The sequence below is a fragment of the Plecotus auritus genome (genome assembly GCF_963455305.1).
Source record: "Plecotus auritus genome assembly, chromosome: 1".
In the NCBI taxonomy this organism is placed as follows: domain Eukaryota; kingdom Metazoa; phylum Chordata; class Mammalia; order Chiroptera; family Vespertilionidae; genus Plecotus; species Plecotus auritus.
Window position 1 is genome coordinate 64,698,029 of NC_137770.1, and position 25,984 is coordinate 64,724,012.

At 41.7% G+C, this 25,984-nt stretch overlaps 2 protein-coding genes across 5 annotated transcripts in view; one reads left to right on the forward strand and one right to left on the reverse strand.

The window, feature by feature from the left end:
- FAM227B (family with sequence similarity 227 member B) overlaps window positions 1-24,730 on the forward strand; it is a gene marked incomplete at its 5' end in the record, with an annotated part of 208,610 nt that extends 183,880 nt beyond the window's left edge. The window contains 5 exon segments of the mRNA XM_080643141.1: window positions 15,348-15,425; window positions 16,805-16,879; window positions 19,855-19,924; window positions 24,584-24,669; window positions 24,671-24,730. Coding sequence (XP_080499267.1) covers window positions 15,348-15,425; window positions 16,805-16,879; window positions 19,855-19,924; window positions 24,584-24,669; window positions 24,671-24,701 — 340 coding nt within the window. The 3' untranslated portion in view covers window positions 24,702-24,730.
- A 1-nt stretch (window position 24,731) lies between these two features.
- Window positions 24,732-25,984, reverse strand: part of GALK2 (galactokinase 2) — a 163,981-nt gene continuing 162,728 nt past the window's right edge. For all 4 annotated transcript variants that reach the window (XM_080682670.1, XM_080682669.1, XM_080682672.1 and 1 more), the window contains one exon: window positions 24,732-25,278. In XM_080682670.1, the coding sequence (XP_080538796.1) occupies window positions 25,071-25,278 (208 nt within the window). In that variant the 3' untranslated portion in view covers window positions 24,732-25,070. The remainder of the gene's footprint in view (window positions 25,279-25,984) is intronic.

The following is a 25,984-nucleotide window of genomic DNA, read 5'->3' on the forward strand; positions in this document are numbered from 1 at the left end:
TGAAGCAAACCTTGCCCCATTAGGGTGTCTCCAGCACAGATGTTCTCCCATCATAGACACAGCTGATCCTCACAGCCAATTGCCTGGAGGTCAATTCCTCCCAGTGATACCAACAACAATCAAGGCTTAACTACAACAAGACTGTGCACACAGCCCACAAAGGGGTGCACCAAGAGTGTCCACTTCAGGTAACTGTGGAGGCTGAGCCACTGGGCCCTATAGGACACCTAGCACACAAAGCCACTCTATCAACTCAGGGAAGCTGCCAAAATGTGGAGACAAAGAAACAGGTCACAAATGAAAAAAATGGAGGAAAGCAAACTACTGGATATAGAGTTCAAAATCATGGTTATAAGGTTTTTCAAGAATTTTCTAGAAAAGGCTGATAAATTTAGTGAGACCCTCGAGGATATGAAAAAGGACCAACTAGAAATTAAGCATACATTGACTGAAATAAAGAATAATATACAGAGATCCAACAGGAGACTAGAGGATTGCAAGAATCAAGTCAAAGATTTTAAATACAAAGAAGCAAAAAACACCCAACCGGAAAAGCAAAAAGAAAAAAGAATCCAAAAATATGAAGATAGTGTAAGGAGCCTCTGAGACAACTTCAAGCATACCAACATCTGAATTATGGGGATGCCAGAAAAAGAGAGAGAGCAAGATACTGAAAACCTATTTGAAGAAATAATGACAGAAAACTTCCCCCACCTGGTGAAAGAAATAGACTTACAAGTCCAGAAAGCACACAGAACCCCAAACAAAAGGAATCCAAAGAGGACCACACCAAGGCACATCATAATTAAAATGCCAAGAGCAAAAGACAAAGAGAATATTAAAAGCAGCAAGAGAAAAACAGTTAGTTACCTACAAGGGAGCACCCATATGACTGTCAGCTGATTTCTCAACAGAAACTATGCAGGCCAGATGGGAGTGGCAAGAAATATTCAAAGTGATGAATAGCAAGAACCTACAACCAAGATTACTCTACCCAGCACAGCTATCATTCAGAATTGAAGGGCAGATAAAGAGCTTCACAGATAAGAAAAAGCTAAAGGAGTTCATCACCACCAAACCAGTATTATATGAAATGCTGAAATGTATTCTTTAAGAAGAGGAAGAAGAAGAAAAAGGTAAAGATAAAAAATTATGAACAACAAATACATGTCTATCAACAAGTGAATCTAAAAATCAAGTGAATAAAAAATCTGATGAACAGTATAATCTGGTGAATATATTAGAATCAGGGGCACAGAAAGGGAGTGGACTGACAATACTCAGGGGGGAAGGGATGTGGGGGGTGCAGAAAGAGATTGGACAAAAATCATACACCTATGGATGAGGACAGTGGCGGGGGAGGTGGTAAGGGCATGGGGTGGTGTGGGAACCAGGTGGAGGGGAGCTATGGGGGGAGGAAGAGGAACAATTGTAATAATCTGAACAATAAAGATTAAAAAATAATAATAAAGAAGGAAAGAAGAAAGGAAGGAAGGAAGGAGAGAGGGAGGGAGGGAGGGAGGGAGGGAGGGAAGAAAGAAAGAAAGAAAGAAAGAGAGAGAGAGAGAGAGAGAGAGAGAGAGAGAGAGAGAGAGAGAGAAAGGAATAGAAAAGAAAAGAAAAAAAGGAAAGAAGAGAAAAGAAAAGAAAAGAAAAACGGGGAAAGGCTCCTTGACATTGGGCTTGATGACAGTTTTTTGGGTATGACACCAAAAGCACAAGTAACAAAAGCAAAAATTAGTAAGAACTCATCAATCGAAAAAGCTTCTGCACAAAAAAAGGAAACTATCAACCAAATCAAAAGGCAATCTATGGAATGAAAGAAAATATTTGCAAATCATATATCTGATAAGGGGTTATAGCAAAAACATAAAATGAACTCCTATAAATTAATAGCAAAGAAAAAGCTCTTCCTCAATCAATCTAATTAAAAAATGGGTAGAAGACCTGAATGAACATTTCTCCAAAGAGAAATACAAATGGCCAAGAGATAGATTTAAAAAAATCATCAGAAACACTAATCATCAGAGAACTTAAAACCACAATGAGATATCACCTCACACCTGTCAGAATGGCTGTCATAAAAAAATCAACAAACAAGTGCTGGTTAGGATGCAGAGAAAAGGGAACAATAGTTCACTGTTGGTGGGAATGCAGACCGATGCAGCTACTATGGAAAACAGTGTGGAGTTTCCTCAAGAAATTAAAAATGGAACTTCCATTTGACCCATCAATCCCACTTCTGAAATTATATCCTAAAAACCCCAAAACACAAATTAGGGAGAATGTATGCACCCCTATGTTCATAGAACTGTTATTTACATAGCTAAGCTCTAGAAACAGCCCAAGTGCCCATAGTAGATGAGTGGATAAAAAGGCTGTGGGACACTTACACAATAGAATACTAGGCAGCTGTAAAAAAGAGTGGATTCTTACCCTTTGGAACAGCCTGGTTGGACCTGGAGACTATTGTGCTAAGTGAAATAAGCCAATCTGATCTCACTTATTTGTGGAATCTAATGAACAAAATTAATTGACCAACAAAATAAGCTCAGAAGCAGGGAGGGATGGAACAGACTGACATACCTCAATGTGGGAATGGGGGGACAAGAAGAGATAAACCAAAGAACTTACATGCATTGCCATGAACACAGGCAATAGTGTAGTGAAGACCTGAGTGTGGGGTTGAGGGCTGGGAGGAGGATGGAAAGGGGGAGAAATGGGAGATATCTGTAATATTATCAACAATCCTATCTAATAAAGAGGGAATATGCAAATTGACCATCATGCCATCACAAATATGGCAGCACCCATAGCCACAAGATGGCAGTGCCCAGTCCCCTCAGCCCTGCCGGAGCCCCCCAGTCCTTTCAGCCCCACTGGGGGGGGGGGGTGGTGGCAGGCCTGCAGTGCAGCCAGACCCGCCCTTAGCCCCCCAGCTGCCCAGGGCTGGCCTGAGGCACAGGCAAGCCTCGGATGGCAGCTGCCCAGCCTCCCAGGGCCACCCGAGGCTCAGGTAACCAGGGCCAGCCAAGGCTTACGCTGCTGGCAGTGGCAGCAGCAGAGTTGTGATGGGGGCATCACCTTCCCCTGATAGCCGGATTGCCTCCTGCCCCTGAGGGCTCGCGGATTGTGAGAGGGGGCAGGCCAGGCTGAGGGACCGCTCCCCTCCACTGTATGAATTTTCATGCACCGGACCTCTAGTAATACATATTTTTAAATAAAAATAGAACTACCATATGACCCAGCAACCTCACACATGGGTATATATCCAAAAGAAATGAGAACAGTATCTTGAAGAAATAATCTGCACTCCTGTGTTTATTGAAGCCTTATTCACAATAGCCAAGAGAGGGAAACAGCCTAATTATTCTCAATGGATGAACAGATAAAGAAGATGGGTTTATATAGACAGTAGAATATTATTTAGCTTCAAGAAAGAAGGAAGTTTTATCACTTGTGACAACATGGATGGAACGTGAAGGCATTAAACTAAGTGAAATAAGAGAAAGACAAATCACTTATATGTGGAATCTAAAAAAGCTGAACTCGTAGAAACAGAGAGTAGAATGGTGGTTGCCAGACACTAGGCATAGGCGAAATGGTGAGATGTGGTGAAAGGGAACAAACTTCCAGTTATAAGATGAATATTTGGGGGGATCTAATGTACAGCATTGTGATTATGGTTAGCATACTGTATTATATACTTGGAAATTGCTAAGAGAGAAAATCTTAAATGTTCTCACCACAAAAAAGAAATGGTAATTATGTGAGGTGATAGAGGCATTACTAGGGTAATCATTTTACAATACATCAGTATGTCAAATCAACACAGTTGTACACTTAAAGTTACACAACATTATATGTCAATTATATTTCAGTAAAGCTGGAAAGGAAAAGAACAAAAATGGACAGGAAAACATATTAGTGTATGCTTTGAATGCCTACATTTGCTTCCAAAATAAAGGACTCATTTCTCAGCTACTGGGGCAATAATGCTGACAGCTCTCAGTTGCTAACGCCTCAGAAGGATTGCCTCAGGTGATGATAGTGGAGTCATTCGAGGTCACACTATATGGCAGATTATATTTTTCAAAAATGGCCACAGCAATGTTATTCTTCTGGCAAGCTCTTGCTACAATGTGACTTCGCCACATCTCTCATTATTTGGAAGAAAAGACTTTAACATTATCTAGAAACAGGAGTGGTTAAGCACGGGATTAAACTAACAATGATATCCAGTAGCCATTTTTGTGTTTAGAAGACATTTAAAACACAAAATCTTGTACAATGAGTGGTTCTAAACAAATGCACTGTGCCTATGTAATTCTTATTTCTCCACCCCATGACTTCAATTAAATACAAAGAAGTCTAACAACAACAGAAAAGATCTACGCAATGGATAGTTTCTAAGTAAGAGGCAGAAGAGCCTGAAAACAATGCATTGACCACACAGAGATGCCCACAGCATATGGTTGGCGGGTTTTGCATTGCCCAATGTTGTCTTCATGAGAATTGTGCAGCATATAAATGCTTACTGGTGCGTGATGGCCTTGAAAACATGCTTTTAAGGGGGAAAGTGATGCATGTGGGGAAACCTTTTTCATGCAGTGGATTTGGCTTGTCTACCAGCAATATCTCCTTTGTACCTGTGCACTCCCATATAACTCTACTGTTGGCCCTTGTCTGAGCTTTTCACTCCTGCTCCAATTCTCATTCTGGATTCTAAATGTGTTACCTGCTCTAATTATTATTGTCCAGATACATCAAATCTTGCTAACTGTCTGATTCTGACCCATTACCTAAATATGCCTCCATTACCTGGTCCCAGACTCCAGACTGTGTCTCTAACAAACATTTACAAAAAAAACAAAAACAAAAAACAATGTGCTGGGTAATATGATATGTCCTAAGGATATGACTGTAATCCCCACCTTCATGTAACTTTTTGTCTATTGGATAGCCTTGTCAGCTCTACTTAAGATATAGCCTCTCTCTAACTTTCCTCCCAACCTTCCTGTTCTTCCCCTCTCCTCAGTATCTAAAAGCTGCTCAGTGGCCTTTAAGAGAGATGGCACCTGTAAAGGGCTAGGGAAACACACTTACTGTGCCTGGAAATGGATGAAATCTAGTGAGAAATGGATATAATTTTTCGCTTACTTTGGAAGCAATTAGAGTAACAGTGAAACACAAATGAAATACTTGCGGTACTGCGCAAGGCTGTCTTGAACAGAGGCTTAGTCTGGGAGAAAATGCAAAGGGGGTTACAGGTTACTTTTCTCCATGGAGAAAAGGAATTTTTTTAAAAAGATATTTTTATTGATTTCAGAGGAGAAGAGAGAGGAAGAGAGATAGAAACATCAATGATGAGAGAGAATCATTAATCGGCTGCCTCCTGCACGTCCCCACACTGGGAATCGAGCCCCCAACTTGGGCATGACCTCCTTGTTCATAGGTTGATGCTCAACCACTGAGCCATGCCAGTTGGGCGAGAAAAAGGATCCTTTGCTACCATTGCATGTCATTACATTTGTCTACATAATTCAGTATGAAGACTTGGGGAAATCTCACCAGAAGGGTGAGACAAAGAGAGGAGGGAATTGGGGAAACTAAAGTCAAACAAACAACCAGAAGCACAGAACTGCACTGAAGTAAAAGGGGTGCCTGGTAATGTTAACCTTGATACCTATCAAGGGTTATAAGGAGGGTCAGCTCACTGTGTCTTTGGCTCTCATGTACCAGGGAGTGCTGTAGGAAAGGAAAAGACATAGCTGCTCTGAGGTAATCCACTCTGGAGAAATTAAGAGAAAAGTTGCCAAAGTTTTAGGAATTTTAGAAGGCAAAGGTGCAAAAAGACCCCCTCAAGATCAAAAGATGGACTATGAAGAAGGCAAGTCACAATGTCTGACCAGGATTCTGAGCATAACTTATTGTAAGGGATGGATCATTGGTTCTTACTGTATAGTCTGTTTGGGGGAACTAGCCCATAAAAGGCAGTTTCCTTTTTCTCATTATTCTTCTACTCTGATAGCTTCTGACTAAATAGTTTAGAAAACCAAGATTTTGATCCATTTGATCAAATTTTACATGTTGTTCAAAATGGCAATATACACTATTTAGAGGAAATTTTTAAGAAATATAAATATGTACATATAGTTAGGTATTTACTATATTTTTTATCATTCAAAGCTACACCATCCAATATGGTAGCCACTAACCATGGGTGCCTAATTAAACATATTTAAATTAATAAAATTAGGGAGAAACCATGATGGCAGCATAGGTAAACACCTAAACTGCTGCCTCGCACAACAATTTCAAAACTACCACTAAAAGACAAAACGGACATCATCCAGAACCACAAGAAGGCTGGCTGAGTGGAAATTCTACAACTAGAAGGAAAGAGAAAAGCACACTGAGACTCAGAGGAGCTGCAGGAGGCAGAGGTACTGAGACGGAGAGGATTGGCAACTGAGTGCGCAGCTGGCTTTCTCAAGCAGGAGGGAGATAAAAGCTCCTGACTGTGCTGACCTCCAGTTCCGGGTGAGACTCTGGGGACCCAGACTCATACGAGGTGAAACTGGACTGTCAGGAAAGAGAAAAGCACACTGAGACTCAGAGGAACTGCGGAAGGGAGAGGTACCGAGATGCGCGTGCGCGCGGAGAGGGCGGGCAACTGAGTACGTGGCTGGCTTTCTCAAGCAGGAGGGAGAAAAAAGCTCCCAACTGCACTGAACTCCAGTTCCGGGCGAGACTCTGGGCACTCAGACTCAGTTAGGCAGAAACTGGACTGTCTAGTAGCGGGCGGAACGTGAGGGCGGCTTTCTCTCAGAGGTGCTTGCAGCGATTACCACGGGACACTGAGACACAGGGGCCTATTAAGGCAGGGCTGACAGGAAACCAATGCTGTCTGCTCCGCCCTGAGACTCCGCCCCATCCAAGCTGAGCACAGAGGCTTTTGCAAGTCTTGTCTCATAAGGGTGTCTCCAGCACAGATGTTCTCCCATCATAGACATAGCTGATCGTCACAGCCAAATGGCCTGGAGGTCAATTCCAGTGATACCAACAACAATCAAGGCTTAACTACAACAAGACTGTGCACACAGCCCACAAAGGGGTGCACCAAGAGTGTCCACTTCAGGTAACTGTGGAGGCTGAGCCACTGGGCCCTATAGGACACCTAGCACACAAAGCCATTCTATCAACTCAGGGAAGCAGCGAAAATGTGGAGACAAAGAAAAAGGTCACAAATTAAAGAAATGGAGGAAAGCAAACGACTGGAAATAGAGTTCAAAACCACGGTTATAAGGTTTTTCAAGAATTTTCTAGGAAAGGCCGATAAATTTAGTGAGACCCTCGAGGATATGAAAAAGGACCAACTAGAAATTAAGCATACACTGACTGAAATAAAAAATATTATACAGAGATCCAACAGGAGACTAGAGGATTGCAAGAATCAAGTCAAAGATTTTAAATACAAAGAAGCAAAAAACACCCAACCGGAAAAGCAAAAAGAAAAAAGAATCCAATAATATGAAGATAGTGTAAGGAGCCTCTGGGACAACTTCAAGCATACCAACATACAAATTATGTGGGTGCCAGAAAAAGAGAGAGAGCAAGATACTGAAAACCTATTTGAAGAAATAATGACAGAAAACTTCCCCCACCTAGTGAAAGAAATAGACTTACAAGTCCAGGAAGCACACAGAACCCCAAACAAAAGGAATCCAAAGAGGACCACACCAAGACACATCATAATTCATCGTAATTAAAATGCCAAGAGCAAAAGACAAAGAGAGAATATTAAAAGCAGCAAGAGAAAAACAGTTAGTTACCTACAAAGGAGCAACCATACGACTGTCAGCTGATTTCTCAACAGAAACTATGCAGGCCAGATGGGAGTGGCAAGAAATATTCAAAGTGATGAATAGCAAGAACCTACAACCAAGATTACTCTACCCAGCAAAGCTATCATTCAGAATTGAAGGTCAGATAAAGAGCTTCACAGATAAGAAAAAGCTAAAGGAGTTCATCACCACCAAACCAGGATTATATGAAATGCTAAAAGGTATTCTTTAAGAAGAGGAAGAAGAAGAAAAAGGTAAAGATAAAAAATTATGAACAACAAATACATGTCTATCAACAAGTGAATCTAAAAATCAAGTGAATAAAAAAATCTGATGAATAGAATAAACTGGTGAATATAATGGAATCAGGGGCATAGAAAGGGGGTGGACTGACAATTCTTGGGGGAAAAGGGGTGGCGGGGTGCGGGAAGAGACTGGACAAAAATCGTACACCTATGGATGAGGACAGTGGGGGGGTGGGTAAGTGCAGAGGGTGGGGTGGGAACCGGGTGGAGGGGAGCTATGGGGGAAAAAGAGGAACAATTACAATAATCTGAAAAATAAAGATTTATTAAATTTAAAAAAATTAATAAAATTAAGTAGAAGGAAAAATTCATTTCATGGGTTATACTAGTGATATTTCAAGTACTCACAAGCCATAATAACCTAATAACTCTCTTGTTGGGCTCTCAAAGATTCCTTAAAGGACCAGATTTTAAATTATTAAAAATATATTTGACTTATTTAATAGAGTACTTTATAAGCAGAGAAACATCATGGACACATAATAGGATAAAGATTACATGAAGTATTTAAATTTTGCTCTTAGAAGAGAAAGTGAGGTTTTGTTTTTATTTTTAGATCACTTTTAACTGAAGCTATTCTAAACTCTGTTGAGTAAGTTGCTAAGTTTCTTCCTTTCACAAGCTCTGCCAGTTAAGAGTAGGGGCCAAGTTTAAAAAAAAAAGTGGTGTGGGGGAGTGGGAGAATGAACATTTGTTTAAGAACTTGAGGAAAAGGGGCTTGTTTTACATGAGTAACTATGTACATGCAGCCATCTTGAGCCAGAGACAATTGCAAAAATGCTTGTAAGATCTGGCCCTTTTTTTACTTACTGACTCGGTTTAAATTCTAGTTAGGGTTTTTCTTTTCTTTCCTTTCCTTTTCTCTTCTTTTCTTTTAATACACAAGACACAAACCACAATTCAGTAAACTTGTTATTAAACTAACTAATGAAATAAATAGAACACTTTAGTTGCCTTGAGTAATCAGCTTCCAGGGAGTGGTTTGTATCAATCCTTTAGCCACAATTTGGACTTTGATTATAAACATGTCTCAATGGAAAAATAAGAGAGGAAGCAGGAAGGGTTTTCATCCTGGAGAGTTAGTAATAGTTTAGGGTTGTTTTTTAAATTTGGTATAAATGTGGTAAAGCCCAATTTGTATCAAATAAGAGAGGAAATTTTCATTTTCAAGATCTTCAAATGTTGAAAAAAAATGGGAATTCTTGCTATACCCATTATTGGGTGATTAAAAAAAAAAATCAGTTGGAAAAGCCAGTGCTTTTGAAAGCTTAGCATTTAGGCCTAAAAAGAAATACCTTTTAAAAATATAAAAAGTGATTATAATTATAATTATTTTCACCCAACCAGCACTGTTACTGTGCACTCACCCCATAAAAATATCTGCCGGCTCCTGACTCCGTGAGATTCTGTGAGGTGCTCCAGGATATCAGAGTGGAAATCCTATCCCAGCTTAGAGCCGAAATCCTATGTATTTAAGGAAAAGCCAAATCGACTCTTTTGGATGGTTGCCTTACTTGTATTCTCGGTTTTGTTACTAATAATCCAATGGGGGGTCAAGAATTTCTGTCTGTAGAGGAGGGACTTATATATTCAATCCAGTTACAAGCAGGGAACTGGGGAGCTTGTCTCAAACCTGAATTTGCGCAGCAAACCCAAAGTTTATGTGTTTATTTAGAATGGCTTTGTGGGGGAAGGAAGAGTTGAGGCTAATAATGAGGACTGAAGTCCCTCCAATCAACTCTTGAAGCTGTGTGGGTTGAAGGACATAAATTACAGAAATGGTAGGATCGCTATAACTCAACCATTTGTTTATCCAGCTTTAGCAGGGAGTGAACTGCTGCTCATAACTAAATTTCCCAGATAGCTAGTGCCGACCATATGCAACACCAAAATGTTTTATGTTAACCATTTTAATGAAAAATTTCCCTAAAGATATATCATACTTCATTGACTTCTTAAACAATATAACAACAAGGAATTTTCTGATGATGACTAGACTGCTCAAGATGAAATCTAAATCTAGGACTGCGTGGAGCTATCAATGAGAAGCTCATGCAGGAGGCGAAGAGCAGGAAGCACCTCCTGAGACCCTGCTGCTCCAGCTCTGATACAGGTATGAGGGCGCCACGCAATCCAGCGGCAAAGACAAGAAGCAGGGTCATCGTGACGGAGTCCTGCACCAGGCACCGGGGTAGCACTGAGGAGCGCCCTTACCCAATTGGAGATAGTCCTGCACGAAAGGAGAACAGATTGCTAGACTTTTATAGTCTTTATTTCTATTTTTTTATGGTTCTTTTGTCTCCTGCTTCAAAAACTGCCTAATGTCTTTTCTCATTCCTACTAGCTCCTTAAAACCAAACACCATGTCTAACTCATCTTCGTGTCTCAACACCTAGTAAAAGTCCTGGCGAGTTTGTGGAATGCTTTTAGCTAAATCTGTGTTAACATTTCCAGTGGCCCTGTTTCCTCAATTTTCTAGACTATGCTACAAAACTGCTGCTAATGACGTGTTAAATAGTGAAACTTACTAAAACAGTTACCCTATTTTACACATAACACCAGGCCATGTAGAATCTGCGTGATATTTCAATAGTGATTCTATCTCCCATAGAATAAAGCACATATGCTTAGTTATCTTTTTTTTTAACTTTGGATACATGGCTATGTTGTGGATGTTAGACACTCCTGCAAGTCTAACATGAAATTGATATCGTTGAAATAACCTAGTTATGAATAACTGGAAAGGAGCAAAGGGGAGACGAAGAATAGATGCATGACCAGTAAAGTCTGGGTGGAATCGGGAAGGTACTTGTCTGTCAGTCACACTTGGAAACAGGTCATTGGCCAGAGTAGGCACGGCCACTGCAAATGTGGGAAGATCTGAGATAAATAAGCTCCTAAGCAAAGGAGTTTTTACTTTTGCCTCTTGGCTCTTGTTTGCTCCAGCTTGACTCCTGGCCCGCAGGACTCTCACGCTCCTGCTCAGAGCCATGTGGACCCCGCACAATGGACCAATGGACTGCAACTAGCCTGATACTGTATCAGACCCAGCTCCACCGTGGAATGGAAACTCTGGACACTGGCTTTGCTTCTAGTTCTTCTGAATCCCCAGCTGCACACCTTCAAGTACTGATTAAGGGAAAGGGGACTTGGCAAACCCAGAAATGTAATTCCACGCAGATAAAGCTTTCTACCGCACTCATCCTCCCATGGGGGCCTGTGGAAATGCTTATTCCCACAGCACCTCAAGAGCCCCACTCCCACTAGCAATGGAGAAAGACCATCCATCCATTTCTCTAATAACAAAACTATTTCAAGTGTAAGTAAAGGTAGACATTAAGCAGAATATAAATTCTTTAAAATCAGTTTGGGCCACATGCTAATAAGTTATTAGGATTAAGAATTAAATGAATTTCGGTGTTTAAAGAAGAAGATTCTGGCCACTGCTTGAAGCTTAGGCTCCTTTTCATGTACAAGAGCGTCATGTGTAGCCTCCTTCTAGAACAATACTTTTGGCAGACAGGAGCAAAAATCACACCAAGACATTCTTTTCTTGAGTCCCCTACACACCCAAGCTCTCAAAGACAAGGTACTTCCCTTCCAGAGCCTCGGTTTCTTCATCTATAATGTAGTCAAGCTGGATCCCATGATTTCTAAGGTTCCTTGTTTCTCTGTGATTCAAAACGGAGATCAAAGACCCCAGAGTCTGAATTGAGGCCACCAGGATGTCTCCAGGTCTTGGTTTGTCACATTCCCAACCACAACTGTTGTGTACAAGACCATTTTATTTGTACCCAAATGGCTCCTTATCCATTTAGTGGCTTGCCATGTAACCCCCATGTAACAGTGCCTGAGAAAATAAGTGTGAGGTCTATTCAAACAGTGGAATTGGAAAACATGTTGCCACAGTCATCCCCAAGGAACAGAATATACCCATTCATCATAATTTATAAGCTTTGAGTACTCTATTTTTCTACCGATATTGGGAAACATTGATGGCTTTAAGTATCTGAGGGAATAAAAATTAGGATATTAACAAACATTAATTAACAGAAGTCTACTGAAAACCATCACCACTAAATAGTGCAAGAAAATGCTGGCATGTTAGTCAACACCAACATTATATAGCTCAGAACCTCATTACACAACACAAATGTACAATTGTGGCCCAATTTTGTGGACAAGGAGAATGACTTTTTAAAGAATGCATATCCAGTTCATTTCAATAATGGCATATATTCAAAATTAATAATTATAATAAAACACAGTTCTTTGTCTCAATACCAGTAGTAAGTATATAATGAATGTGCAATGCAAAAAAAATCTGATTAGAGTGACAAACGTATCAGCCTGCTCACAAATACTTAAAATTATGATCAAGAGCACAATATAACTTTGTAGAAGGATAAAGTCTTTGAAATTCTAACAGGCACTTGAGGGAGAAGTTAAATATTAGTAGGAAATAGCTGCATGCAAATTAAATCTCAGCAGCTCAAGACCAACACTTTAGGAAAAAGTGTATCATTAGTCATGCTAGGCGTTCAGTAAGAAGAATGATATCCAGTTTTCTGTGACTTTTACTCAGGGAAGATCTTACTTAGACTTTCAGTGAGATGTGCAGCAGCGGGAGGAAAGCAGGCATTCAAGGTAGCCTGAATGCACAGGTATCACTTGTTAGAGGAAGATTGCTAAGCCTTCTCTTCTAATGCGGTTGGACTTCTTTACAGTCTGTGACATGTCGGGGGAAACGAAAGGTGGGTATCAGGCAAAACAGACTGCAGGCTTTGTGCTGATGTAATGAACGGAACCACTGCCTCCTTCCTACCGTGTGCATCACACCAGTCCCAAGCTAAGCAAGACTTGGGCTATCTTTGCCCAGAATTCAGAGGGAGCTGAGTGAGGAGAGAGACAGTTCTCCCTGGCTAGAATCTTGGGATTCTGGGGGAGGAGTCATATTGGAACACACAATTGGAGAAAAGAGGAGAAGTTGGTAATTTCATGTAAGAAAACCCAGCAATGTTTGCACCATGGTAATGATAATTATGGCAATAGAGCCCATCTGGTATGTACACCCAATGAAATCTTTTGCAAACATTAAAATAATTAGGACAAAACCAAGGTGCGTGGGGAAATTGTGATACTATATTGGGTAAAGAAAGCAACCACTTGCCGAAACCGGTTTGGCTCAGCGGATAGAGCGTCGGCCTGCGGACTGAAAGGTCCCGGGTTCGATTCCGGTCAAGGGCATGTACCTTGGTTGTGGGCACATCCTCAGTGGGAGGTGTGCAGGAGGCAGCTGATCGATGTTTCTCTCTATCCCTCTCCCTTCTTCTCTGTGAAATATCAATAAAAAATATATTAAAAAAAAAAAAAAAAAGAAAGCAACCACACCATAACAATAAGGTAAAATACATATTTGCATATGACAGATGGAGAGATACATAGAAAATTGAAAATAGTTTCACTGTTTGGAAAGTGGGATTATGGGAGAATTGTTTTCTTTTGATTAATGTAATCATTAATGCTGCTGCTATATTCTTACAATATCCTTTGTCTTGCTGAAACGTGTCAAAATGAGTAGATTTTGTAAAGCTTAGTTTTTTCTCTGCTTTAACTATTTAAAGTGAGGCTTCCACTACTTCCCTCTTAAATTTGAGGACTACTGTATCTTTAATCTTGTTATTCATTGAATAATCAAATATATTTCTTATGCAAAAAGACATCTCAAAGCCCAAGTTTGAAAGTAATGTGGATCCATTATAAAATAAATCTTCCAGCCTTAGGAAGATCTATTTTGAAATTTTACCATTAGGACCTGATTCACATCGAGGAAAAAACTTCAGTTCATATAGGCACTTACTCTAGTAATGTCACTTAGGACAGCCCTGAAGACAAGGAAATGTGTACAGTGTGACCAGAACACACGGGCAAATCCACTGGGCCTTTCTTATACCAGATAAATAAGATCAAAATGAGCATCCAGGACGGCCTTGAAATCGAGCATAACTGTTTTTAAATGAGCAAATTGCATTCAGAGAAAAATCGAGGTAATATTGCAGTGTGCCTTGGGATGAGGAGTGGGGAGTGAGGATGGTCTCGTCCTGTGTCTTGGAAACTGCAGAGAGTTAAGAACTCTTCATTATTGATGAGCCTAAGGTCATCACACAGGTGAGGGCTGCCTCCTTGAGTCATTTTCCAATTGCTTCTTCAGAAGGGAAGTGTGCCAGACACAGACCTGGGTTCACAAGAGGTTAAGGAACACAGCCATAGGCTGTACCAGAAACAGATGGGACAAGAGCCCCAGCCTCATTAACAGCACACTTATACCATCTGCTTACCATCTTTCTTTCTTTTTTAAATCCTCACCCAAGGACATGCTTAGAGAGAGACAGGGAGAGAGAGCGAGAAACATCCATCAGTTACCTTCTGTGCATGCCCCAACCAGGGATCAAACCTACAACTCAGGTACATGCGCTGACCAGGAATCTGACCAGCAATCTTTGGGTGAATGGGACGATGCTCAACCAACTGAGCCACTCTGGCTGGGCTCCGATTACCATCTTTCTTCATGCAGTTCGCCAAGCTCAGGCTAAGGGAGGCAGCTGACACATGCTGCCAGTCACCTCCAGAGCCTCTCAGAGGTCGAGAGACTTTGAGGTTCTCTGTATACATAGAAATGAAGAGATTTGACTTAGGGTAAACACAAATGCAGTATATAGATGATGTATCATAGAATTGTATGCTTGAAACCCATATAATTGTACTAACCAATGTCACCCCAATATTTTAATTTTAAAAAGGAAATGAAGAAATGTCTAAACAGGGTTACAGAAATTTTGGTATATTTTTAATATTTACAGTTAACAAATTGCTGCTTTTGAAGCACACACACACACACACACACAAAAACCACAACACCATTTTAAAAATGGTGATTACAGGATTTGTGCGGCTGTTAAGTCCTAGCACACTGGTTGGTATGGTCCAGATAGTGGATACAAGTTTGAAGTGGTCAGTGGGTCTTCTCTTCTTTTGGTCCTCTTGGCATCACTCCAGACCCAGCATTCAATTACACTTGAGACCCCTCATGCCAGAAGCCAGGGCAGACCTGTCCTTGTCCCCCCAATCAAAGATACTCTTTATCTGTCCTGGATGTTCCCAATTAGAAATCTTTCCTTAACCATAATCTTATCACACCACCTGCTCCAACTTACCGTGATATTATAAAGGAGGCAAACAGACAATTTGCAAAGAACCAAAGGGATTTTAGGATGTAAGTTGATGCCATACTATTGCTAAATACAAAATTGACTCTTTTAGAGCTGGAAATGATCTTAGAAACCATCTCCACTAAGCTCCTTATGAGCATCTTATAACTCGGAGGTTCTTTCCAGGTAAGTGTTGAGGATGCACTTTGATCCCTTGGAGCAGGATGGACACTGTGTGGGAGGGCCCTATGGGAGCAACAAATCCAGCCCATACTCAGGTGTTGCAAGTGATGCCTTTGGCAGGTGTTTGTAAGAGAAGGTGAGCTGGGGATTCCTCACACATTATCAGGGATTGAAGAAGGAAGCTGGGCTGTGGTGTGATTGGGGGGATGCACCCCGACATGGAGAGGCCAGCAGAGAACTCCGGCGACTAGGGATTGGGTCATTGTCCATTTATAAAGATGCCCTGGAAGCAGAGCAGAAAAGTTGTCTTCACTAGAAGGAGGTCCCTGGAGCTGGGTGGCAGTGGGGGTGGTATTGAGGAAAGCAAGGCAGGGAGGTCTTTTCTGAAATGTTTTCTTTTAACCACTTAATTACAATGATTACTCATGGCCAGCCACAGTATTCTTATGTGCCAGGAAGCTAGAAATGGCTTAATGAGAGGATGTCCATCAGTTTTTATAAGAACAAATTGGCAGGATCCAATTCTCCTATGATGTCAAAGTCACTGCCTAGAGGTCTTACTGCCTTAACTGGGAGAAAGGACGGGTGCCTGGTGCTTTTCAGGAAACACATCAAAGAGAGGTCATTGGAGAGCAGCCAGCCAGGCCCTACCCAGCAGCAGAACCAAAGCCTGAGCTTCTACTCCCACGGTCCCAACCCCTCCCACCCATATTCACAGAGAGGGACCCCTTAGATTTCCTGTGCTCAGTGGGAAGAGCAGGATGGACACTGTGTGGGAGGGCCCTATGGGAGCAGCAAATCCAGCCCATACTCAGGTGTTGCGAGTGATGCCTTTGGCAGGTGTTTGTAAGAGAGGGTGTGCTGGGGATTCCTCACAGAATACTGCATTGGAAGGGGACGCTGAAGAATTGGTTTGTAAAGGACTTTTACTGACATGTGAAAGTGAGCTAATTGTTGATATATTCTTTCACAATTAGAAATGTTTGCTTCAGCCCTAGCCAGTTTGGCTTAGTGGATAGAGCCTCAGTCTGTGGACTGAAGGGTTTGGGGTTCGATTCCAGTCAAGGGCACATGCCCGGGTTGCAGGCTTGATCACCAGTGGGAGGCGTGCAGGAGGCAGCCAATCAATGATTCTCTCTCATAATTGATGTTTCTTTCTCTCTCTCTCCCTCTCCCTTCCTCTCTGAAATCGATAAAAATATAATTTTTAAATAAATGTTTGCTTTATTTTAAAATTTAACTCCGATATATGATTTTATAGGGAAAAGCACAGACTTAATGAAGAAATAAAAATCATAAGAGAGCGGCAGGAAAGAATTGACAAGGAGCTTAAGAGGTTTGTTTCTTATTCAACACTGTAGTGTTTAAACATTTTAATTGAACAAATGTGTTACATAAAACCACAATGATTTTATTATGTAAAAATACACCAACTCAAATATCTGCAAAGAGATTTTCTATTCAACAGTTCATCTGGAGTGACACTTTAACTTCCTTTATCCACATAACTACCTACTCTGCTAAGTTAATTACTTGCTAACATTATCATCTTCTCCTTTTACTCCACCAGATATAGAACTTAGGCTCAAGGCTTTTAAAAAGCAAACCGGTAAGCATGCCATGCTCTAAGGCAGTGGTTCTCAACCTTTCTAATGCTGCGACCCTTTAATACAGTTCCTCATGTTGTGGTGACCCCCAACCATAAAATTATTTTCGTTGCTACTTCATAACTGTAATTTTGCTACTGTTATGAATCATAATGTAAATATCTGTGTTTTCTGATGGTCTTAGGCTCTACAGCAGCAGTTCTCAACCTGTGGGTCACGACCAAAAGGTTGAGAACCGCTAGCAGGGTCGCCTAAGACCATCAGAAAACACAGATATTTGTATTACGATTCATTAACAGTAGCAAAATTACAGTTATGAAGTAGCAATGAAAATAACTTTATGGTTGGGGGTCACCACAACATGAGGAACTGTATTAAAGGGTCACGGCATTAGAAAGGTTGAGAACCACTGCTCTAAGGGAAGATGTAAACTCCAAACCCACCTATTTAGCTGGTCTGCCCCGGGCTCATTCTTTGTCCCACTTCTGTCCCTGCTGCTTCCCCTACACGTACATTGACCCCACTGAAGCAAGGACATTGGGCTCATTTAATTTATTTTATAAATTAGAGTATAAATAGGAAAGCTGTATTGAGACTAACCCACTTCTTCTAACACACCCATATGCGCGAAAGTGAACATCAGATGAGCACAACCTCCCAGCAATCCCTGGGGACCAGCCTGCGTCAGTCACGCGGCCACACTTCCCATTACATTCTGGAATTAGAAAGCCAGTCGCCTAGTCACACGACCCCTTACTTTAGAATCTTATCTCACTTTTCCCCAAAACCTTATCAGACAGCTTTCCCCCTTTGCAACACCTCAATTATAAGATCTAATTTACAAGTTCCCAAAAACCAAATCTATGTGGTACAGGCTTTCTCCCCACTGAGGATATAAGGAAGAATGTAGAATGGTTTTGAGAGCAACGTGCAAGAAGCTCTCAAATATCCTTACTAGTATGCAATGATGCATTGGATACCGTGAAGTGAAAATACTCCTTTGGATATATAAATTCCATGTGCCTGTTAAACTTATAGGCACACCATGAACTAGTAATCTTCAGAAATGAGGGATTCATGGAGAACAAAGGCAGTTGGAGGATGGGACAGGCAATAGTGATAGCTGCAACAGTGAGCATACTGTTGACCCTTGAACAATGCTGACCCCCACGCAGCCAAAATTCCACATATAACTTTTGATTCCCCAAAGCTTAAGTTGTCCCTGCGCATCCACAGGGTATTAGTCCCAGGACCCCTGCAAATACCAAAATCTGCAGAAGCTCAAGTCCCTCATACAAAATGGTGTAGATCTATGCAGTTGGCCCTCTACCTCCACCACAAAAACAAAGCCATGTATAAACAGACATACGCAGTCCAGACCAGTGCTGTTCAAGGGTCAACTGTCCTAAAAACCACTGAATTGTACAATTTCAAAGGGTAAATTTTATGGTATGTGACATATCTCAAAGCTGTTATTTTTTTAATAGAGGGGGACTATATATCAAAGGAGAGACTTGGAAGATGGGTTGATGTCAACTGAGATGAACCAGGGTCTCAGGATGGCTTTCAAGTCACAAAGATTCTAAGAGGGTGTGACTGGAAAAGGGCACAGGGACATTTTGGAGTAAATAAGACTATGAGGAAGAGACCGAACTGTAAGAACACAGTTGAGAAACAGAGAAGGACAGACCCAGAGGGTAACAAGAAGTGAGGTTAAGGCGATAAAATTGGCAGAGGCAAAGTCGAAGATGAGTGAGGGGACATTTATCACTCACAGAGCACTAACACAAGAGACCCCCAAGAGATAGCCCTACAGTGCCCTCGGGGCGACCCTAAACACTGAAGAAACCTAGAGCAGGCCTTGCAGGGGGTTGCCAATCCAAACTTTATGCTTGCGCAAGTATATTTGGAATTCTTAGAAAATCTTACTTCCTACAAATTTCATGGAGGAAGAATAATTTGAAATTTTCCAGTGAAATTAATAACCTTATACCCTTTTTCATTTTTCTTTCACTCATCCGTGTTTCTCTTGCTACTAATGTTTCTCCCTTGTTGCAAGTCCCTACCCTTCCTTTCCTAGGCTACTTCTGCTTCTTGCCTCATTCAAAGATCTGTGGATTCAACTGCTCATCTCCTTCCTAAATCGTTCTCGAATGAGTACTTGGGGACAGAAGTTATGAGAGAGCCCTGGGCTCCCACTCTCCGTGAGCTTAGGCTAGTGAGCACCCTCACCCGTTTGCCTCTCCATGTCTCTCCCTGTCCCCCAGGTCTTTCTCTTGCCAGTCCCTCTTCCTCTGCTCTCCCACCGGCCCTTCCTCAAGTCTGTGCTGGAGCCTGTGAGTGGGGTCAGCGCAGGGAGTACTGTGCGCAGCATCTCTCCGAGGAGGACGTTTCATGGCTGGGATGCAGTGTCGCACCGTGGTGCACTGAGGGCTCTAGTCACACTGCTTGGGTTAATCCTCTGCTACTTGTGAGCTCTGCGTCTGTGGGTAGGGAACCTGACCTCCCAGAGGCTGCTTCCTCATTGATAACACAGGATAAATAATAGTAGCACCTACTCCATAAGAGTATTGCAAGTGTAATTGAATTAACGTTTGCAAAGTGCTGGCAAGTGCCTGGCACATTAAACTCTGTAAATGTTGGCCTTAGTTGGTGTCAGTAGAAAAACTAGTTTGGTTAATGATTTTCTTTGTTCCATGATTAGACTCCAAGCAAAGGCTACCAAGAAGCCTTTAGAAATTGAAAAAGACTTTAAGAAGTTCCTACATAAACTGGTATGTTTTGTTTTTAACTAATTGGTAAGTCTCTCTCTAGCTTCTCTTACTAGTATATAGACCAGACAATATTTAGTAAACAATATGTGGCTTCATATGTTATTTAATCATCCATGTGCACATTTCACATGTCCGTGACTATCTCATGTCCACTATCCACCCCCCCTTGCTTCTGACCAAGGATAGTTTATGCAACTGAAAACCTCCAAATGCAGTCAGACTTTCAAATTAACAGAAAATTATTGGTGTTTGAAATCATATTCATATTTTCCATTCATAATTGAACAAAAATATATTGGATCTCAACCACTGTGTTAAATGAATGGACCCTACTCTCAATTAACAGAAAACTAAGACAGAAGGGAAAAGGTTCTGAACAGGGTGGAAAGAAAGAAACCTTCCCATTTTCTGTGTCCGCTCCTCTTCTGCTTATGGGCAGTCCTGTGCCATTGGAAGGGCCTTCTTCCCTCCCAGCAGGCAAGGACATGTAGAGATTAGTGTACAACAAGTCTGAAGGCTGGGCAATCTGAGGTCAGGAGTAGGAGAGAGCCTTTTCTTTTCAGTATGCCAGGCTTCCACTCAAAAATCTAGAGTAATCCTCATTGGCTGTGGGTATAATGTCAAAACAGGGGTTAAACAATCTAATCTAATTCTTATAGGAGCCAGAAAGGTGGGACAGAAAGGAGTAAAATAACTGGGTGCTTAATATTAAACAAACAGGACTATCCTTTACTTCCACAGACACAAAATACTTCTTTCTCCCATTTTTAATGGTATCTCTTAACTACTACTGCCAGAGACATGGGTCCAGAGAGATGTTTATTTAGTAGGAGAAAACACCTGTGCAGGTGTGCGAGGAAAGGGCACACTGACGTCAGCTAGTCAATGATAAACGGCTCGAGTATTAGGAAGTACGAGGAGCTGTGAAAACTGTGGCACAATGGAGAGTACTCCCCTCGTCTAAACCAGGCAACGACCTCCTCCGCTCCAGTTCTTGGTGCCCTGTGGGAATGGAGGCCAAAGTATTACCGGATCTCCCACCATCAGCAATTCAGATCCACGCTCAAATTCCATCTTCTGCATGAACCTTTTTTTCTCCATGGCCCTTTCCAGACAAGCTTGATATCTCTCAGAATTTCTAGAACACTTGGTGATAGTCTGATTGAAAAACAGTTCTTTTTTAAATATGATAGCAAGTGCCTTTTTTTTTTACTCTAATGTAGGTATCTTTAAAGAATTATATACCAACCACAGATCTTTTGTGGAAAATAGAAAGGTATTAAAAAACAAAACAAAACAAAACAAAGAATTATAATTAAAATCAAGTCAGAGTTTTCCCTGGGCAGTGTGGCTTGGTTAGAGTGTTGTCCCATACACCGAAAGGAGACAGTTCAATTCCCAGTCAGGGCACATACCTAGGTTGCAGGCTTGGTTAGGGTGCATATGAGAAGCAACCAATCAATGTTTCTCTCTCTCACTCTCTCTCTCTCAAAAAAAAAAAGAAAAATCAATAAACATACACTTAGGTGAGGATTAAAAAAATTAAATCAATTCAGATTTTGGATTATTGTTTTAAAAACTCAAAATGCTTTCAATAAATTTGACTGAAGTTTTCTAAGTTTTTGCCTTTCTGCTAAGAAATTTATTTTAGAATAAAATAATGGATTTCCTAGTACTTTCTATATGACTATTGTCCTTTGAGAACTATTACAACCAACTTTGCCTGAGCCTCCATGAAACTGAGATTCAAGATGATGATGTCCAATCTTTGAGTTGCACATTAACGAGCAAAAACAATCATAGGATAATAGAAAATTGTGATAATTTTCTGGATAACTTGTGCCATAAGACCACTCCTGTCTCAATTATCAAGTTACATCACTAAATGCTTTCTGGTCTAAATCTTCACATAATTCAGAAAGGCCCTCCTGTCTTCTATCCGTGAGAGAAAGCCATTCATTTACCATTGCCACATGGCCAAACATTTCTGCCCACATTTGATAAACATATACAGGTACCCACCAATACCCCTACCCAATCTCAGAACCAACTCTCTAAGCCTTTTATACTCTTACCCACATACCTGCACACCAGCCCCACACTGGCCCACATATATGAATAAGACTTGCTAGACACACAATAAAGGGATGCAAGGTGGTGTTTCCCAGAACAGTGAGCAGGCCTCTTGGTTTAGACCAGCCTTGGGCAAACTATGGCTCGTGGGCCGGATCCGGCTGTTCTATCCGGTTCTCTTGCTCTCCCCTCCGCTCCTTTACTTTGAATTTATATTAGTTCACACAAACACTCCATCCATGCTTTTGTTCCGGCCCTCCGGTCCAGTTTAAGAACCCATTGTGGCCCTCGAGTAAAAAAGTTTGCCCACCCCTGGTTTAGACAGTCACTTGAGAAAAGAGTGGGAAGAAAGTAAACTCCATGAACAAACTGATTTCCATCATCATCCAGATAATTCTCTATTTCAATGTGAATAGAGATAAAGACTTAAAGTGTCTTTTATCTATCTAAGTTTCTCTGTTAAATGATAGAGCTCAGTGCCAAAAGAATTGAAAGTGATTATTTATGTGATATCACATGGTTTAAAAAAATTAAATGATCAGGATTTTCTTCCTAAAGACATTTATATATATAAAAGGCTAATATGTTAAGTGTCTGACCATCTGACCAGTTGCTATGATGCGCCCTAATCACCAGGGGGCAGACGCTCAATGCAGGAGCTGCCGTGACGCACGCAGAGAAATGGCACCGCAGACCTGGCACCCACAAAGTAACACTCGGCTTCCCCCAAGTGGGACACAGGCCCTACCACCACCCTGAAGCGACAGCCTACCAAATCGCAGCCAATGCTGCTGAGACCCCATGGCACATTTTGTGGCCCACAGCCCAGCCCAGCCTGGAAATAGTCACATAGCAATGCCCGGCTTCCTCTCCCTAGTGAAGACTAGCCTCCTTACAGTTTCTTCAGGTGGAAACATTTCACAGTTTAACCAAATGTCTGTGAAGCATTTTCCCATGCCTCATCTCATTTGATCCTCACAGAAGTCCTGGAGTATGTAGATAAGAGACTCAGTGGAATCCTGTTTTCTTTTCATTAGCCAGAAAACAGAGACTTAGAAAGCTTAGAAACTTGACCCGACTGAAAAGAAGAAAGAAATGGTTGACCTTGAAAATGACCTCATGTTTTCTCACTGTGCAGAATATAGTCAATCAAACACTGCTGCAGTTAAATATTTCACCCTTTCTTTCTCCCTGCATGATCTACAATAATAATCTGCTTCATGTTGATATTTACTGCTGTGTTGCTGACAATTACCTGAAAGAGAAGTTGGGGTGCTTCACTGGTCTGGAAAAAAGTTTAGCTAAATCAAAAAAGAGGTCTAATTAAGCAAGTTTATTCTATATCCTAGAGGCCCAGTGCACGAATCCATGCACTGGGCCTCTAGTATGCATATAAGATTTTTGGTTAATCTCTTCCCGCCCTCCCCCTCCCCGCTTTCTCTCTGAGATTTATCAGTCTGTTCCATGTTTCCATGCCTGTGCATTGAGCATCTGCCCCCTGATGGTCAGTGCATGTCATAACTATCAGTCGAACGGTCGAATGGTCAGACGGTCGCTTAGGCTTTTATATATAGAGATATAAAAGGCTAAGTTGCCTCGCCCATGCGTGATACATATAAAGCTCTCGCTGGCACCAATCGCACATTGTGTTTCTATCTGTCGTTCTCAATCGTGAATTTGGTTGACACTTCTTTATAGAGAAAGAGTGAACAGTGATATTAAAATATTTCTTCTAATTAATTTCCTTTCAATGTGCACCAATTCATGCACCGGACTTCTACCCTATCTAATAAAAGAGTAATATGCAAATTGACCATCACTCCAACACACAAGATGGCTGCCCCCATGTGGTCAAAGATGGCTGCCCCCAATGTAGACACAAGATGGCCACCACAAGATGGCCAGCAGGGGAGGGCAGTTGGGAGGGACCAGGTTTGCAAGGGAGGGCAGCTGTAGGTGATCAGGCCAGAAGAGGAGGGCAGTTGGGAGGGACCAAGCCTGCAGGGGAGGGCAGTTAGGGGTGACCAGGCCAACAGAGGAGGGAAGTTGGGGGCGACTGGGCCTTCAGGGAAGGGCAGTTTGGGGCGGGGGGACCCAGGCCTGCAGGGGAGAGCAGTTGGGGGGGATCAGGCCTGCAGGGGAGGGCAGTTGGGGGGAACCAGGCCTGCAGGGGAGGGCAGTTAGGGGAAAACAGGCTGGCAGGGGAGCAGTTAGGCATCAATCAGGCTGGCAGTGGAGTGGTTAGGGGGTGATCAGGCTGGCAGGCAGAAGTGGTTAGGGGCAATCAGGAAGGCAGGCAGGTGAGCAGTTGGGAGCCAGCAGTCCTGGATTGTGAGAGGGATGTCCGACTGCCCATTTAGGCCCGATCCTATCGGGCCTAAACGGGCAGTCGAACATCACTCGAGCAGTCCTAGATAGAAGAGAGTGCAGGCTGGGCTGAGGGACACACTCCCCCGTGCATGAATTTCATGCACCGGGCCTCCAGTCTTTTAATAATGCTTATCTTGGTAACTGGGGGAATCTCACACTCAAGAATATGCTGTCCAGGAAAATCTGTGCATCCCTAATAATGCATTCTTTTCATAGCGAAATGAAGCTAAGCTTGAGAGAGAACTTCTGACATCACTGTCATCATCATCATCGACAGAAGACTATACCCTGGATGAAGAAGAGCGCTGAGAAACCAGAAGTAAACTGTGTTTAAGATACTGTACACAAGTCAATTGTTTCAGTTTAACTGTAGCAGTATGTTTAATTCTAGTCCAATCCATGAGGTTGGGATTATCTTTTACAATTCATCTTTAAAAATCTTAGTCAATAAACCTAGTAAATCATTCTTAAGGGATCTGTCCAACCATAATTTTGACTCCTATTGATAGAAAACATATTTTAAGATGGAAAAATAATCGTTATGAAGCTTAGAGAGCTTGCAACCATTTCTTTGGAAACACATCTCGATAATAGCAACCGTTCATCATAATAAAAAACAGAAAGGATTAATTTACTGTGGCATAAGAAGTCCTGCCAGTTCCTAAATGCCCTAAATAGTTTCTCTGAGATTTTTTTACATTGTTTAGGCCTCAAGGAAAACCAAGGCCCCGCCTCCGGGTTTGGTAGCAAACAAACTCTGCTTCTCGGGTGCCAGGCGCCGGTCGCCACTCTGGTAATAGGCTTCCTGCACATTTGCTAGGAAGCTGGGCAGCTTGTCAGCAGGTACCAGTGAGACTGTGCAGCCTCCCCATCCTGCTCCCGTGAGTCGTGACCCTTGAGCTCCAAACGTCCTAAAACAATGAGAAAAGAAAAATCAGACCCTGTAAAGGAACATGAGAGTGATGTGGCTGCTGCTTATAGGACACACAGCCTTCCCAAATGCTAATGAGAGAGAGAGTGTGTGTGTGTGTTGTTTTGTAGGGTTTTCTCCGCTGAACTTCTTAGTAAATTAGAAAATGTATGCTGTTGCAGAGGTAATTTCAATTTTAATTGCATCTAAAACTGGCCCTTGGTTTTGGGTCTGAGTAGTAGGTGGCTGCTATACAGCTCTTCGAGTAGTGATTTCATGGAATCTTCCTGCAACTTCAGGAGCTGGTCTGACAACTGGACTCAAAATTTACAATCTGATGAAATCTGTGTTTGGGTTGGAAACTACTAGATAATCCACCACACCAGCAGGCGGTGATCTTAGTCACTATCAACCAGTCAGTCAAAGTTAAGATTTGTACAAAGGATGCTATTTATCCTGACAATAAAGTTAACATGTACTTCCAATTCTTTCTAATAAATTTTACTCCAAATTCATAGCCGATTTAAAACTCCGTAAGTAATTTAGCACAATGTTGTCCCTTTTCTCCATCTAAATGAGCTACTTTACTTCCTGGAAAATATCAGTAGAATATTACCCCTACTTTAGAACGTCAGAATTATTGCACACCAGTGACACCAGTGATTCATTTCCCCACAATAATTTTGTCAATCGATTTCTTGTCATCA